This window comes from Triplophysa rosa, linkage group LG4 (assembly GCF_024868665.1).
Source record: "Triplophysa rosa linkage group LG4, Trosa_1v2, whole genome shotgun sequence".
NCBI classification, from domain to species: domain Eukaryota; kingdom Metazoa; phylum Chordata; class Actinopteri; order Cypriniformes; family Nemacheilidae; genus Triplophysa; species Triplophysa rosa.
Window position 1 is genome coordinate 28,147,904 of NC_079893.1, and position 16,797 is coordinate 28,164,700.

Sequence of the window (16,797 nt, forward strand, 5' to 3'; positions counted from 1 at the left end):
CATCAGCATCAGCAATAAACTCAAGATTATTATTAAATGCGGTCCTCTAGGGTATTTGCATTTAAAGCTTTGCATTGGTATGTTTGTCTGGTTACAAAGTGGACCAATCACCAGACACATTGCAACGTGGGGTTAGTTGTAACATTCTCATTAGGATGACAGATTAGAGACATTTTTCCATAATCATATTCTTGAATATACTGTAGCACATTAAAATGAGAGGAACCGATGGATTACCTGATGTACCACCATCCTTCAAGGTTCTTCTGGATGACCTCCACGGTGACTCCTTTCTCGAACCCGATCTCATCTTTTCCCTGACTGGCATACGCCTGAACAGTGACATATTTCTCTTCTGAAAAGAGAAATATGAATGAGAGTAAGAAAATTTGTTGACATGTTGTTGTGTGTTTAACTATTGTGCTTTAATGGGAGTTTGACAATGGTTTTTATAAGCATGCTTATAAATGTTGAAAACTTTCAAATCTCCGGCCGATCAGTGACTAAGCAATACTGGAGTTTACAGTAAGACACTTTCAAAACTCACACCATCACCACAGTCACGAAAACACAGTCTGTTATTAATTATGAACACAAACAATCTCCAGAAAACAATAAGCATGCTGAAAGCAATCCACCAGAGCAATAACAACAAGACTCACATCTCTACTATTTCTCTAAATAAATAAATAAAACAATACGGAGGGCTGTTTTATGACAACATCTTGTATGACAACAACATACTTTAATGTTTTTATGGTTTTCTGACTCATTTTCTATTAATCATAATATAAAATTATAATTTCTAATAAACTATACTTACATCTATTATACAGTACTATTCTTAAAAGAGACGAAGTTATGTCTGTAGACCAACTCTTATTTTTCTACCCATTTTATTTTGAGTAATATTAATATTCACATTTGTGAATTTCCCTTTTCTCTCTCTTTTTTTTGTTATTAGGGTGAAATACAGCCTGGTCTTGTTCTTTATGTTTCAAGAGATTCAGCCAGTAAAAGAAATAACTGATCAGGGACCAGTTTTATTACCATTTTTCTTTTAGAGCCCTGACGGCTCTTGAGGGATAATACAGTATTTTCTTCACCCAAATGGCACATAAAACCTAATTTAACAGTTTTTACACACTACATATCTGTATTTAATATCTACATATCGAACTCTGCTGTCTCGCTGCGAGACAGAATTTACAGGCTGCTTATATCGATGCTATAAAGTTAGATTTAGTAACAAAAAAAGAGTGAAAGAAACTGTGTTGATAAAAGATGTATTATTAGAGCGAAAAGTGTTGAAACAAAAAAAAAAACATAAAGAGAGATAAATGTCCTGCTTCTCGTTTTTCTAAGAAGAGAAACATAGTCTGTCAAAAACAGACGAGATGAAGTCAGGCCAGTTAGTCACTCTCTCTTTCTCTCTCTCGCTCGTAACGTTTCTATCAACAATTTCCTGACAGTAAACACATTGGGAAATCTGCTAAATGGACATGCAAATGTGCACCGAGAAGAAAAAACACATATGATCATCACATTCGTGTACACAAGGATTAGGCATTAATATGCAAATGAAGACACCCCGATCCTGAACTTCTGACCTACATCCAAAACTAAACTGTTTATAAGACTCAGAAAAAAACTCAACCAAAATGATAAAAGTAAAAAGCATCATAATGAGAGACTGGGGGTAAAAAAGGGGTAAAAATAGTAAAAAAAATAGAACGCCTCTAAAAACACATTTTACACCAGTCAGCAGTATTTTCATAGGGAACCGTTCTGGATGCTGGAAAACCTCGGCTCGATCCAGAACACATTAGATTGGTTTTGCATGCACTTGTGTGCCAACAGAATTTTACAAGACAAGTTCTGCCTCTGTGACCGAAAAAACTGCTGCTGTATGTTGAAGAGAGCTCAAAGAGAGAGAGAGATCACAGCCACATACATCATTCCAGACATACTGAGCTTGCTGGAACTCACATAAGTTCACTGGGGGGAGGGGGGGTTTGGGGGCGACGGGGGCTGTCTGGAGTAAAAAAAGTTCCCATTGCGGATTTCAGCCATTTGTGGCACATTTAAAGTGACAGTTCATCCAAAAATAAAAATGTGGTCATATTTTTACTCATGTTGCTCCAAATTCATATTGCTTCCTTTTTTAATGGAAAACACAAGGACCATTAACTAATATACAAAACTACCCTTTTTTCTAGAATATATTTTAAAAAATGAAGCAAGAGTAAAGCTATCAAAGTCCAAATTGTCAAAGAAAAAGGCTTTTTAAAAATATATTAAAGGGATAGTTTACCCAAATATAAAAATTCTGACATCATTTATTTATACTTATGTCATTTATATGTATTTATTCTGAGGAACACAAAAGAAGATATTTTGAGAAATGTGGGTTTTGTGTCCATACAATGGGGGTCAATGTTGTTTGGTTACCAACGTCCTTTAAAAAATATTTTGGTGTTCTGCAGAAGAAAGAAAGTCATGCAAATTTGGAGGGTGAATAAATGATGAAAGAATTTTCATTCTTGGGTGAACTGTCCCTTTAAGTATATTTCAATGATAGTGTTAGGAACTATCCCTTTACCGAGCTATACAAAAAAATCACAAAAACTCCACAATCATTACTTTTATGTGTCTTTCAAACAAGCTTCCCGCAACCGTCTCTTGCTCTTGACCTGTTTTCCAAAGTTGCTTTTTCTTGTTTATAGAGCGACGTTCCTTCTGAAACCGCCATCTGCTCTTTGTCTCAGGACCAACCGTCCACTGAATCATTAGTATGTATACAGTAAAAACTAAAAGGATTAAAAGCAGCCGCACACTGTAAGCCACCGGTAGAAGCCCAGATCCAGACTTTCCATTGTGGCTTTCCAACGACATCTTCAATGATTCAGAGTAAAGCATGAAGGAAATAATGAGGGAGAGACATGCGGCCGCAGAGCCGTGTCACAGCCAATCCAAAACTTCCCTGTCCCAATCTACATGAGCACCCACCAGAAATATAGAGAAAGAGGTTCCATTATCATGAATTATGCAGATTTTACAGAAGAAATGAAAACTAGTAGTATGGTATTTGGGTGGAAACTATGGTCACCATGGCAACTATCAAACACCCTGCATGGGATGGATGGATGGATGGATGGATGGATGGATGGATGGATGGATGGATGGATGGATGGATGGATGGATGGATGGATGGATGGATGGATGGATAGATAGATAGATAGATAGATAGATAGATAGATAGATAGATAGATAGATAGATAGATAGATAGATAGATAGATAGATAGATAGATAGATAGGTCCGTGGCCTTTATGACTCAGTACAGAACCAACGATCTCCATAGAGATTCATTTAGCATACAAACATTCAATCCCCCATTGGTCCACACATAGACATTTGGGTCAGAATATGTTTGGTTAGGATCAAACACTGATTCTAAAAGGGCAAACCTCATTTTTACTCAATTCATCTTCCTTTCTCAAACTTTACGGCAATAATTATCCATTCACCCAAATTGTAGGATGCCAAAAACTGGATGCTTGTGTCCACAAAAGGCCTTTTACTTAACCAGCTTCACCCTAAACAACCGACATCTTTTATTCGTATACATACACTCATACACACAAATACAGATGTGAAGCGTGCAAAGTATAATAAAGATTATACAATGATGAAACAGGCCACCCAGCATGCTTTGGGTGCCGGGTCCAGAAATTGGACTCGGGGTTCAGATTACAAAAAAGTTGCATAAAAGAGATCATTACAGCGTAACCCCGTACAAACACACAAACGCATCATGCAGATTGGTCACACACGTCTGCATGCGATCACATCCACCAAGGCATGCGAGTTTGCGTGTGTTTTCACCTCGACTCTGTTGGCGGTTGACTATTCCACCTAGCGTCCATCTGCGGTCCAGCCTCTTCAGATGAGCCTTACGCCTCTTAGTAACTGACACGGTTAAACGACGGCAGCGGAGAAAGAACACAGACATGACAAACTCAGATGAAGGGAAACATTGATATTAGTGTAATGGAGACACATTATTACATGAAAGAAAAAAACAGCTGCGATTGGTTAGGAGGACTCCTGGCTACGACATTTACTGTAAAGCAATGGAGGAGTTTGATTAATGTTACTCGATTTTAGCGAAGCACATTGACCTACATGATGAAATATGTACAGAGCTTATAATACACACTCTCAAAAAGCTATAAAATACCTTCTCCTGATCTCGATGTTCCCAGATCCAGATCATCTCTGGTGCCGCTTTGTGAGTCCAGATACGTGGCAGGAACCCAACCCTGTTCTTCAGCCGTGCTTACAAACCACCAGCCTACAAACACGGACAAAAAATAAGTCAAAATATGACTAATAATGTGATGATATCAGAGCCAATCAAACCCTGACAGAAACATTGTCACTATTACTAAGATGATATTACTATTAGATACGATGATGCATTCGTGTGGTTTATAAACATTAAGCTGATGCACGAACATTTGGTTTGTACTGATCTGATGGGAGGTTATGTTTTGGAAAGCACACAAACACTCGCTCTGGTGTTATTTGGTTTCAAAGTGTTTTTGAATTCGAGGCATTCCTGTGTGACATTTGGGATCAATTACACTTCGCACTTCCATAAATAACAAAGATGGCGACAGTGCGTGTGTTTGTAGAACTACTCTAGAGCTCAGCATAACCAGAAACATGTATATACGTCATAAAAATAACCAAACGCTGAATAGAAATGTCTTGATTTTTAGTTTTTCGCTTATTTTGATGCTTATATTAATGCTTGTTTTATCTTATTTTGAAGTCATCCTGATGCCTCAGATGTTTGTTGAGGCGCTCTAAAGGACCCCAACCCCCTGGATGAGAAACGCTGTCCCAACATCTTACGTAATGATACAGTTTATGAGCGTTAGAGCTGTGTACATGTGTTTTTGAGCAATATAACCTCTTCAATTGTAATATACTTCAATGACGGAGTAGACAGTTAACATTTAGAACCTTTATTGAACATACATCAACAGCACATGTGTATGTTATAACTCATCCTCCATTTTCAGGCTGAACTGCCCGTTTTTGGTATCATGAACACACCCCCTTACTTTCCTACCCCCATTCAGCTCTCTTAAAGAAACATCCCCAAACAACAGTTACCCAATACATTACATCAATAAAATGATTTTCCTCTGGCTGTTCTTCGTTAATTTATTGTCCGAACACAATATGTGCAGATAACTCTCTGTAGTTTAAAAAACAGAAAACAAACAATGATGGAGAGAAAGGATAAGCTAACTGGAAAAAAGGAAAAAAATAAAATGTAACATTTACGCATTTGACAGACGCTTTTATCCAAAACGACTAACATTGCATTATACTATACACTGTATCCGAGTATGTGCGATCCCCTGGGATCGAACCCATGAACTCTAACCACTGAGCTACAGGAAAGCGAAATCCTTTTGAACAAACTGGTTGCCATGGTAACAGTGTATCAGCTATGACATTGCAACACCATAGATACAGTTTCTTAGACAAGAGTGTTAAATAATACAAATGTTCCAGCATAATTCAACAATGAAGCCCCACTCAACACAAATAAAATGTAAGAAAATACTTCAAACACACACAAAACACATGCATATGTTTTTGCTTGTGTAAACACTTGGAAAACACATTAGCAATGACTTCATCCAATGAGACTCATGGAAAATACAGTTTCGCTTTATAGCCAAACACAGTTCGATCGTGTAATCATGGCTGTCACCCACAACCCTGTCAAGTTCTGAAGTCTGTTTTCTGTCTAATTCAAAAGAAATAATAAAGAAACTTGCACTTCCAATTTTTGGGGGGTCTACTGTACCTTTAAGAAGCCTGTTTGATGGCAAATAGCTGCTGGAGGAAAAATACAAACTGAGATCTAGTGCTACATCTGTGCCAGCCGAATAAAACACTGCTCATATACAGACATCATGAGTTTTACATTTACATTTATAAGGCACTTTTATCCAAAGCAATAATCAATATAAAAAATATACAGCTGTGGAAAAAATGAAGAGACCATTTCAAAATTATTTCGTTTTTTTTATTTACTATTTATAGGTATGTGTTTAGGTAAAATAATCATTTTGTTTCATTCTGTGAACAAAACAATATTTCTCCCAAATTTCAAATAAAAATATTGTTTCTATTTGCATTTATTTACAGAAAATGAAAACTGGAGAAACAGGTCAAAACAACAGAAAAGATGCTCTGTATTTTAACAGACCTCAAATACTGCAAAGAAAACAAGTTCATGTTCAATTTTAAACAATACAACAGTAATATTTGTATTTGTATTTAGGAAAAGTTCTTAATTATTTTGTGTGTGTGTGTGTGTGTGTGTGTGTGTGTGTGTGTGTGTGTGTGTGTGTGTGTGTGTGTGTGTGTGTGGGTGCGTGCGTGCGTGCGTGCGTGTGTGTGTGTGTGTGCGCGTGTGCATGCGTGTGTGTGTGCGTCCGTGTTCAACAGTGAGAGAACTTAAAACAGGTCGTGGCCACCCTGCCTGACTGAGCCGTCTGAATGACATACTGTCTCCTTGTTTGCGCCCACCAGGAACCATCTACAGCCGGCACAGATGGTCAATTCAATCAAAATGCAAAACGGTAAGGGATGCATGCAGTTCAGCCGCCACAAAGATGCTTTTCATCACCATCGCCGGGTGTAGGTCACATGTCTGTGTGTGTGCTACAGGTGATGTGTGTGCTTTGGTACAACTTTAAAGGTTTAAAGACAACTTAAAAAGATTCAAATCAGACCTTTCAGAGCATTTCAGATACTCAACTCTGTTCCAATTTACAAAAAAACTCAATTATAATATATATTATATTATTAACAAATGACACATCTTCTAAGCCAAACTTTACCGTCAAAGCTTGACAGGATAAATTACTTGTTGTTGAAATTCTATCTTAAAAGAAACATGCCGTTCAACAAATTTCCCCGCAGTTACGGGAGGATCCTTCCGATGAAACCGGAAGAAAGGTACGAAAGAAGGTTTTGAAAACATTTCTCAAATCAACATTTCTGCAGCTTGGTTTGGTCCACCATAACAAAGATTTGTGTGATTTACTTCACATACAATACTTTAGGGTTCAATGGTTTAGGGTCACATGACTTTTAATCTAAAATTGGTTTAAGTGCTTTCAATATTTTATTACAAAATATTTTTGATATGGTTGATTTAACACTGTCAAATAATATGGTTGACAACGAGGACCAAGTTATGAAGAAAAAGCTGCAAGTTGAAATGAGAAAGAAGGAAAAATAAAATTTCACTACACAATTACTCATTTCCTCTCTTCAAATCGTTTCTTTTTCATATAAGACTCACACAGAATCACAATACAGCTGTAAAGTATGGGAGGAAAAATCTGAGCTCACAAACTCACTTTTCACACACTAAGCATGTTCTTTTATTCTCATGTAGCTCTATAAAAAGTTGAAATTGTTTCCTTAAAAAGCGGCCAATTAAACTGTGTCAGAAATTATTTACTGTAGATGTTAACACAGGTGTACAACTGCTCACAGGTTGTGGTTGACACTGGACACAGCTCTTAGTTTTCTGAAGTGTGCCGTAATGACTTGGATAATCTGAAATCGACACGTTACATGTAACCAAAATGAAAGAGAGAAAAAAGTGAGTGAGATGAGGAGTGAGAGTGGCTGAACGAAAGAGAGAGAGCAGATGTTTGGCCTGCACATCAAAGCTGCTGCAGTCTCACCACACATTCCCTCGATCCAAAGCGGCCAAAAGAAGAAAAGACAGAAGAAAGACTTTCCTTTCACTTTCTTATTTTAGGAGCTGAGGTGGAACGCAGAAATGCCTATTTGACATGAAACACGGACGATTGTGACGTATGAAGATTACCATGTGCATCGTAGAAACATCTCATTTTGGAAGCTATGACAACAGTGACGAATGTGTTCTATTGTACAGAGAGAGAGAGAGAGAGAGATAGAGAGAGAGAGAGAGAGAGAGAGAGAGAGAGAGAGAGAGAGAGAGAGATTAAAACAGAACCAGAAGTAAAGAAATGTCACAGATACATATTGTTTTTATTAAACTCACACTGCAAATTCAAACAAACTGCAACCAGTATCTGCATATACAAAGTGTGCATTGGCATTTATTCATTTACACTAAAGTCTACAAAATATATATGCAAATATATTTTTGCGCAATAACTATTTCAACTAATCCACTACATCTCCTGACACAACCAAGAACCAGACTGTTGATGAGAAAATTAGAAAATGTTTGTTTTTAGGTGTACTGTCCCTTTAAGATCATTTTTATGTATATCGCTGATACATTAGAATTGATATTGTATTTTTTTTGTAAATAAAAGCAGGAGCTGCTCTGATCTGATGTTGAATCTCTGAAAAGTGAAAAGAAACAATATCACTTGGGAAATTCTCGTTCATGTTTTGGACATACAGAGCCTTTATATTAATTTATTATTAATAATAAAAAAATATTTTTTAACACTTATGAAGCCATAGAAGCCTCTTTGACTTGTATTTACTGCAAAAAAATCAGTCTTTATAGCTGTCTAGCTCTGAAAATACAGAATACTTGAACTATATTTCAGACTTCTTTCCTAAACGCAGGGTTGCAGAGCGTCTGGCCTATTTTCGGTCCCCCTTAAGATCTTTCCTGAAAAGCTGAAGTATCAGGATTAGGACTAAAGACCAAAATGGGTTTTGCGTAATCTGACAAAGCCGGAGGCAAATAGAGGCTGTCTTTGGTCTAAGCTTCAAAGGCTGGTGATGTAGACCGTTACATATTGCTGTTCTGAGATCAATGTTGTGGTTTGGATTTGCTGAGGACCAGCTGTTCCTAGATCAGCATGAGCGTGTTATTTTATTCCCTGGAATTTTCTTCCTGATTCGCGGAACAGAGAGTGTTGTTTTCGAAGAAAACTTGGCTGGTGCCGCTTGTCCTGTTTCTTGCGTAAATGAATCGGTAAGAGAATGACAAAGACCATGTGCACGAACGACATGAATAAAAATTCCTCATCCGTGTCCGTGTAAACAACCATGTGATTCGCCAAAAAAACTATTAAAAGGGACAGTTCATCCAAAAATTCAGATGTCAATCTTCTAGACGTTCTTCTGTCAAGCACATGTGTTTGTATGCAAAATATAATCATAACATGTTTTTCACAGAGGAAAGAAAGTCACACAGGCTTAGAACAATATGAAGGAGAGTACATTTCGAAATTAATTTTCACTATTTTTTTAAAGGATTACAACGATCCCAGATTAATAAATTTAAGGGATAGTTCATCCAAAAATTTAAATTCTGTCATCGTTACCCACCCTCAAGTTGTTTCAAATCTATATACATTTCTTTGTTCTGATTAGCACAGAGAGAGATATTTGGAAGAATGCTTATAACCAAACAGTTCTTGGACCCCATTGACTACCATAGTATAGGAAAGATTACCATTTTTTGTTCTGTTGAACACAGAAGAAGATATTTTGAAGAATGTAGGCAAACAGTTCTGGGGCACTTTTGACTACCATTGTCATTTTTCCTACTGTGGTAGTCAATGGGGTCCAAGAACGGTTGGGTTACAAGCATTTGTCCAAATATCTCTCTCTGTGTTCAACCAAACAAAGAAATGTATACAGGTTTGGAACAACTAGAAAGTGAGTAATTCATGACAGAATTTCCATTTTTGGGTGAACTATCACTTTAAGTGATGCATTTAATGCTGCAATTCGACGGTTTTGCCTCACCGTCGCCATCTATGTATGAAAGATAAAACTGCAGATTACTTTGCATACAGATCTTTACATGGGTTGATAGAAATAGCTCATTCTAAGGTAATAAAAACATCACGCTGTAAGATGTAAGGTCTTTATACACCTCTGAAGACATTGCATTTCTGTCAATAGATCCTCCTTAATATCACACATTGAACCTTTAAATATTTAAATATTAACTGATTAACCAATAAAGATCCCCAAATCTATAACACCAAGCTTCTTTGTACCACATAAGTTTGAACTATTTGGTCCAGGTTCAGCACGGATCTCCACGGACCGGATCTCCAGCGGGAGCAAAGCCAAGACAAACCAGCCTCCCTGAGACCACGAGCGGCTCTGTATTGATTCTGTTTCAGTGAATGGGGGATAGCGACTGAATGAATGGACCCAGGGGAGAGAGAGGCGAGCGGATGGGAGAGAACCTTACAGTATTGATGGCACAGAGCAATTTTCATAGTGAAGCATTGTTCAGAAAGTGCAGTGTGCAATGGCTGCCCAATGAATATTTATCTAGAATGATTTCAATAAAAACATTTTTGCATGTTAACAATAAGATGTGACAATATCAGTATCGGCCAGCATCCAACACCCTTAAGACTGTTAAAGTGATGGTTCACTCAAAAATAAAAATGATTTTCTTACTCATCATTTCTTCTGCAGAACACAAAAGGAGATATTTTGAAGAATGTCGGTACCAACCAACATTGGCCTCCATTGAATTCTATTGTATGCACAAGTAATATGTCAAAATTAGCCAACAAAGGCTAATTAACTTGACCTTGAATTCATATAAATACAATAAATATCACCAATTTGTTTTTATGCAAACTTCATAATGGTTTCTTGTGGTATCGGTTTGGGAAGCATGGGACACAGTGAAGCCTCTGTAAGATCCCGAGGCCCTGCCAGATCCATTAGTCTATTATGAAACTCGGGACAAGGGGGATTTTTCCATCCTTGCCTCTCCATGACCCAGAGAAAAGTCAAAGCAGCGCAACGTCTGCCAATAGTTTCTTATAAACGTAACAGTAGAAAATCAACTTAATATTAACTATTGGTAAAAAACCAGCCCTTTGACAGTTGTTTTGTACTATATAGTAAAATGTGATGTTGAGTTGGAGTCTGCTGTGGAGATTTGAATTTGCAGGATGGCCAGCCGCAGCTCATCTTTAATTTCATGAAGTGCTTTGGGCATTTGAGGAATTCGAAGAATCACAACAGGAGTTGGCCTAGACGTCTCTCTGATTCCTTCCTCATTTTCTCACTCTGCATCTTTTTCTCAATCTAGTGATTCACGTGCTGGCAACGTCTGGTTTATTTCTATCCCGTCCATCGTCTCTAAACTCAAGTTCAGCTGACACGCTTTGTCCACACTGTGAAACAGCTGGAGCTCCCCCTTGGTAAACAAACCAAGACTCATACGCCTCGAGTCTTTTTAGTAACACATCGTCTTATCTGAAAGCAATCTACATAAATTTCTTAAAGAAGAAATGGAAGAATGCTTGTAACAGATTTGGAACAACTCAACAGTGTTACTGTCAAATACTGAAAACCCAGTTTCTGTGTGAGTTTGTGTGCAAATTATTCTTTAAAATTCCCTAAAAATCTTGGATTTGATCTTTTTTTCTCACAAAAATATGAGGCAAGATCTTCGTAACCTATTCATCATCGCTAGTTCTCTGGTTTGCAAATTTGCTAGACGTTAAACAACACCGCGCATTACGCTGCGTTGTTTGGCATGCAAGACAAAGTTCAAAACACTGAAAGAGTCAACATTTTCAGCCTATCCAGTACAAAGCAACTTTCAACATTTTTTCAACATTTGCACAACTCTGGGCATGAAAACAACATCTCCGCTCTCTACCTCCCATTGTTATTCCACAGTATGTTGTACGTAAACTCTAAAGATGTGACCCTGGTCCATTAGCACATATTTCAATCTCGTAAACATCTCAAGTCAACCTGGCCTCAACTACAAAGACCTGAAGAAGGCTTCTGGCCAAAGAAGCGTGCAAATGACACCTCCAGGTGGAGCCAAGTACCGGCACGAGAGAGAGATGTCAAAGCAGGAGAAGAGGGAGTTCTTACGGACAAAGACTAAAGAAGGAGTTATATATCAAAGAGGAAGCTTGAAAGACCTCACGAGGGTGGGATAAAAACAAAGACCGCTCCATACCGTTCAATGTGTGTAGGCAACTCTGCGTGTTTGTGGTTCGCCAATCAATACCACACGGTCAACCAATGATGTTTTTAAAGCATGCATGTCTTAGGAACTCACCGCTTTCGCTCTTCTCGATCACGTCCACCGTTTCTCCCGCCTTCAGGCTGATTTCCGAGTTCTCCTGCCGTTCGTAGTTGGACACCACCACGTACTGCTCCAGCACCATGGGCTCACTGCTGTCCAAGCCTGCAGGCAAGGGGAAGAAACAAGCTGTCAGCCACCGTCCCGCCATCCCCGTGCCTCCCCCGACGACCCTGCCCTGCCAGCGACCTCCGGCCCGACCCCCGTACGCCGCCATCCGCACCACGCAGCCTAGCGCAACTCGAAGCCCAGCTCGCTGTGCATGCTCCACAACAGCCGGCCATTTAGATGAACCTTAGCCCTCGCCGGAGACGGGGGTGCACGCGCATTGGAAAGGGCAAAACGAGAACTGCAACCAATATAAACTCGCTTCAGGAAGTCGACGGCTCAGCGGGGTTGCGGTGACACCGGTTCTCCATAATTTTGGGGAAGAAAAAAGGGCGGATGGTTAGGAAGGGAAAACAGCCGGGAAGGAGTGCAGGAGCAGCTTACGGTAGGGGACGTGACTTGGAAGTGAAGGAATAGAATGGTTTTCTTTAAGATCAGGCCTCCCTCGCTCGCTTTTGCTCCTCAGTGTTCACTCTCTCTCCTCCCATCTGGGTGAAACGGGGGGAGAGAGAGAGACGCCAATCAGGGCGGTCCGCTCTCCAAACCTTAAATAGAAGCATATGAGTGGGCCGAGCGAAGAGAGAGAGAGATAGAAGCCGGGTTTATGTGAAACACAAGTAGAAAGCATGTCAGCTGGGGTTAAGCTACTTTCCGTCATCCGCTTTTGCTCGCTCTCTTTAACCTGTTCTCCTGAATCAATGACGTCATTTCGTGGATCTACAGCGGAGCTCCGCACATCATCATCATCATACATATAATATCTGTTTTTTTACTTATCGTGTCCTTCTATGAACATTTTTAGAGACGTCTGTTCATAATACACATAAACAAATTTTGAAGTCAACTTCAAATCACAACCTGCACATTTGCATACCATCCTATCAATTTCTTATTTGAAAGAAATAAATGTTTGTTGTCTGAATCTTTCATCAAGCTGTCAAGAAAACGCTCCGCCTCTTTTTAGCTGATGTCACGAAGGCCTTTAACCACCCGACTCCATTCAAATGGAATGCAAATGTCATTTCGCTAAAATAACACATCAAACGTTTCTGTTTTATCCGTTTCGTGACTTTCTGCATATTGTTACAAAAACGTCAAATAACTCTTGCAGCTTTTGTCCGTTCCTTCAAAAGTTCTAGCACTTCAAATAACTGGTTGTTTTTGGTTTTCATGGCGTGGTTTTGGCATGGCATGACGTTTCAATTGTTTTTACCGAAACAGGGAATGGAAAGAACAATGGGCCAAAGGTTACAAAAACGATAGCATTGCGTTATAGCACAAACACAAATAAAAGCATAACCTCTTAGTAAACAAAAACTGGAAAGCACCAACACAGTTAACTACTTTTAGTTTTAAGTACGCCAAATACATACACATACAAATGTAACGTGATGAATGTGAAAAAGAAAAACACAACCATTGAACTAATCCTGCTGCCATGATGGCCTGTAGTTTATCTCTATTACCAGCTGTGTTTTCAGCAGAACGTGTTGGTGTTGATGGTGGATGAGAGGTGAAAGCAGGATCTCTGTATCTTGTCACAATCCCCAGCAGGGATGGAAGAGGCCGATTACTCCACGGCATCGTGTCATGTTAACCCAACAACATATTGCTTCACCGAATGCTGTGCAGAAGTGAACTGTGAAATACATTCTTGACATTTAGCACCGTTTGTGACATGTTTGTTGCAAATATTTCACATCCTTCTGATGAAAGTGTCAAAACACAGCGTGTGTTTTACAGGTTTTCCGGAGCATCAGTGAGCATTAGCTCATTGTCTTCTTCATTTTAATGCTTTAGCAAACCAGAAAAACGCTATGCGGTACAAAATCAATCTTTTATCGTAAATAGGCCAATTATGAAGGGTGTGTGCGAAGAGCATGATGGATATGGGCCCTATAGCTCTGCGAGTGTCAGCATTTATTTCCAAAAAACGAGAGTGTTCCACGCCGAAGTGTTTATTTGCAGGCCGTCATCTATAAAATGTCCCAGGAGAGGACAGACCACAAGCTATGATGTTGTGATATACGTATTCTCTTTTCACACCGTATCTCTTGCTTGTCATCGCTAGCCATGCAACACCTATTTAAGCAATGTCATTCTCCAAAATAAAATAAAATATTAAAAATAAAATAGCATTGTCTTGATACAAATTTTCTAAATGGTTGATGCAAAATATTTTAAGCATTTTAAGGGTGCTGGGAACATCCCATGTTGAACCAAGGGAAAGAAGTGGGTATTCCAAATCTACAAAGTCTTCTAGTCTGTTATTTACTAACGTTCAGTAAAAAGACAATAAAGGCTACTTTGTGAGAAGAAATGTGATGGGATTAATGACCGCGCAAAAGCTTTAGAAAAGGAAAAGTGAAGTGCACATAAACACACATTGGACATATGTACCTGAGGCCTCACACTTGGTCGGACTGTCCTGAAGTCCATACATCCAAACTGAAGGCAGCAGAAAAGATAGAAGACAAAAGGAAAGCAGCAGTAAAGTTAAGAAAGAAAGTGTGGAAAGAGACACGACAGTTTAGATTAAAGCTCAGAAAAAAAATCCTTTTTCCAATAGTCACTTGTGCACAGGCCATTAGAAGTAGTGTTAATATCAGAAGAAAAAAAAATATATATATGCATGCATACGTGTTCCAAATATATAAAATTAGACATATTATAAATATTAAAAATATATTCAAATTATTATATAAAACTATGGGAAAAACAATTCAGTACAACATGAGCTGCTGTATTGAAAACATAAAATAAAATAATAAATAAAAACTGTGCCATAAAATGTGTGCTGATTATTGATGCAAAACAACTTACAAATGGGCTTCAACTCCTTTATGCAATTTTACATTTCTTGTTTTCTCTTTTGATTTCGCGTTATAATATGACTCACATTTCTCAACAGTGAGATTCACCCTTTAATACGTTCATCCTATTCTGTCTGGTCAGATCTCAACCTCTTTCAAACTGGATTTGCCAAACATCCCATACTGGCTAAATGGCAAGTCGTGCAAAGAGCGCAAGGCTTAACAGAGATATTAAGCAAGACACCATCTGGTTACAATACCCATAAAGCATCACATGGCGCTTAAAAACTATGTGACAGTGTGTGTGCGCGCTCTGACAAATCTATTCACTGAAAAGCAAATACATTTGAGTTTAAGGGTGTAGGGATCACAGCGGAGTTTCCCAATATCTCTGTTGTCACAAACACACACACCAGCCTCCATCAGGAAATTAAATGCCACACATCACCATCCCTGAAAAACATCATTAGAAACGAACGAACCAAAAAAACATTTGTTTAAATATGTTTCAATTAAGTTCCGTAAGCAATACACAGACTTACCCCAGACACAATTCATGGTGTAGGTACACATTCGATTAAATTCCTACCTTCGACCCCACAGGAAACACCTCGCCCAGTAACCGTCCACATGTTCTAATTCATTCCTGACATTTCTTACCTCCTACACTGGTGGCGTGCAACACGTTAACACAACAAATAAAACCGTAGAATTTGATCCGGGCAGCTGTTACCCTTTCACGCTCCTCTGGGACCGGTCCCCGCCCAAACTCTGATCTGAATCTGCAGAATGGCACCAGCCTTGCTAGAGAACGTCCAACACGGGCTGATGGATCAGTTACAGAAATGTCAAACAAATGTCATGTTTGAGATCTTTGTCTCTTTTAGGCTTTGAATGAGCACTGACAAGTTTCAAAGCGGTTCCCGGAAGACAACAGATCAGAGTTTAAAAGCGTCTATGTATAAATCGACAGCTATACTTATAGCGCCCGAAAAATCAGGCAACATTTCATTTTTATTATTTGAACCAAAATAAACAAATATGGATACTCAAAGGGATACTTCACCCAAAAATTGTGAATTATTTACTCACCCTTAGATTGTTCCAGACCTGTATACATTTCTTTGTTTGCTGAACACACAGTAAGAGATTTGGAAGAATGTCACATCTCACCCACCATTTACTGCCATAGTAGGAAAATAAATACTATGGGAATCAATGGGGGGTGAGATTTGACAATCCTCCAGATATATTCCTGTGTGTTGAGCAGAACAAAGACATTTATACAGGTTTGGAACAATCTGAGAGTTTTCATTTTTGGGTGAAGAATCGTTTTAACCTTGTATAAAAATGATTTTATAGTGTACTCTTGCCAAACCTGTATGACTTTCTTTCTTCGGCAGAACACAAAAGAAGATATTTTGAAGAATGTTGGTAACCAAACAACACTGGTCCCCATTGACTAGTCCCACTGTATGAACACAAAACCACCGAGACATTTCTCAAAATATCTTTTGTGTTCCACAGAAGAAAGAGTCATATACAGGTTTTGAACAACATGAGTGTGAATAAATGATGACATCATTTTTATTTTTAAGCAAAAATAAGACTTTAGGGTCCCACTGAAGCCCATATGTGAATAAAACATCAATGTGGATGGAATCAATGACAAAACCACGCAAATATTTGCAAAGTCTACAAAACTATAATCTGTTATACTTTCCAATCTTGA

General features: G+C 38.6%; 1 protein-coding gene across 7 annotated transcripts in view; it reads right to left on the reverse strand.

The window, feature by feature from the left end:
* The window catches only part of sh3pxd2aa (SH3 and PX domains 2Aa), an 89,386-nt gene that overhangs the window by 11,140 nt on the left and 61,449 nt on the right, over positions 1 to 16,797 (reverse strand). The window contains exons 7-11 of one of the 7 annotated variants that reach the window (XM_057331114.1): positions 14,653 to 14,700; positions 12,121 to 12,249; positions 4,243 to 4,356; positions 3,888 to 3,971; positions 238 to 355 (exon numbers count right to left, since the gene is read on the reverse strand). In XM_057331114.1, coding sequence (XP_057187097.1) covers positions 238 to 355; positions 3,888 to 3,971; positions 4,243 to 4,356; positions 12,121 to 12,249; positions 14,653 to 14,700 — 493 coding nt within the window. The other 6 variants (XM_057331118.1, XM_057331119.1, XM_057331120.1 and 3 more) reach the window with 6 other exon arrangements.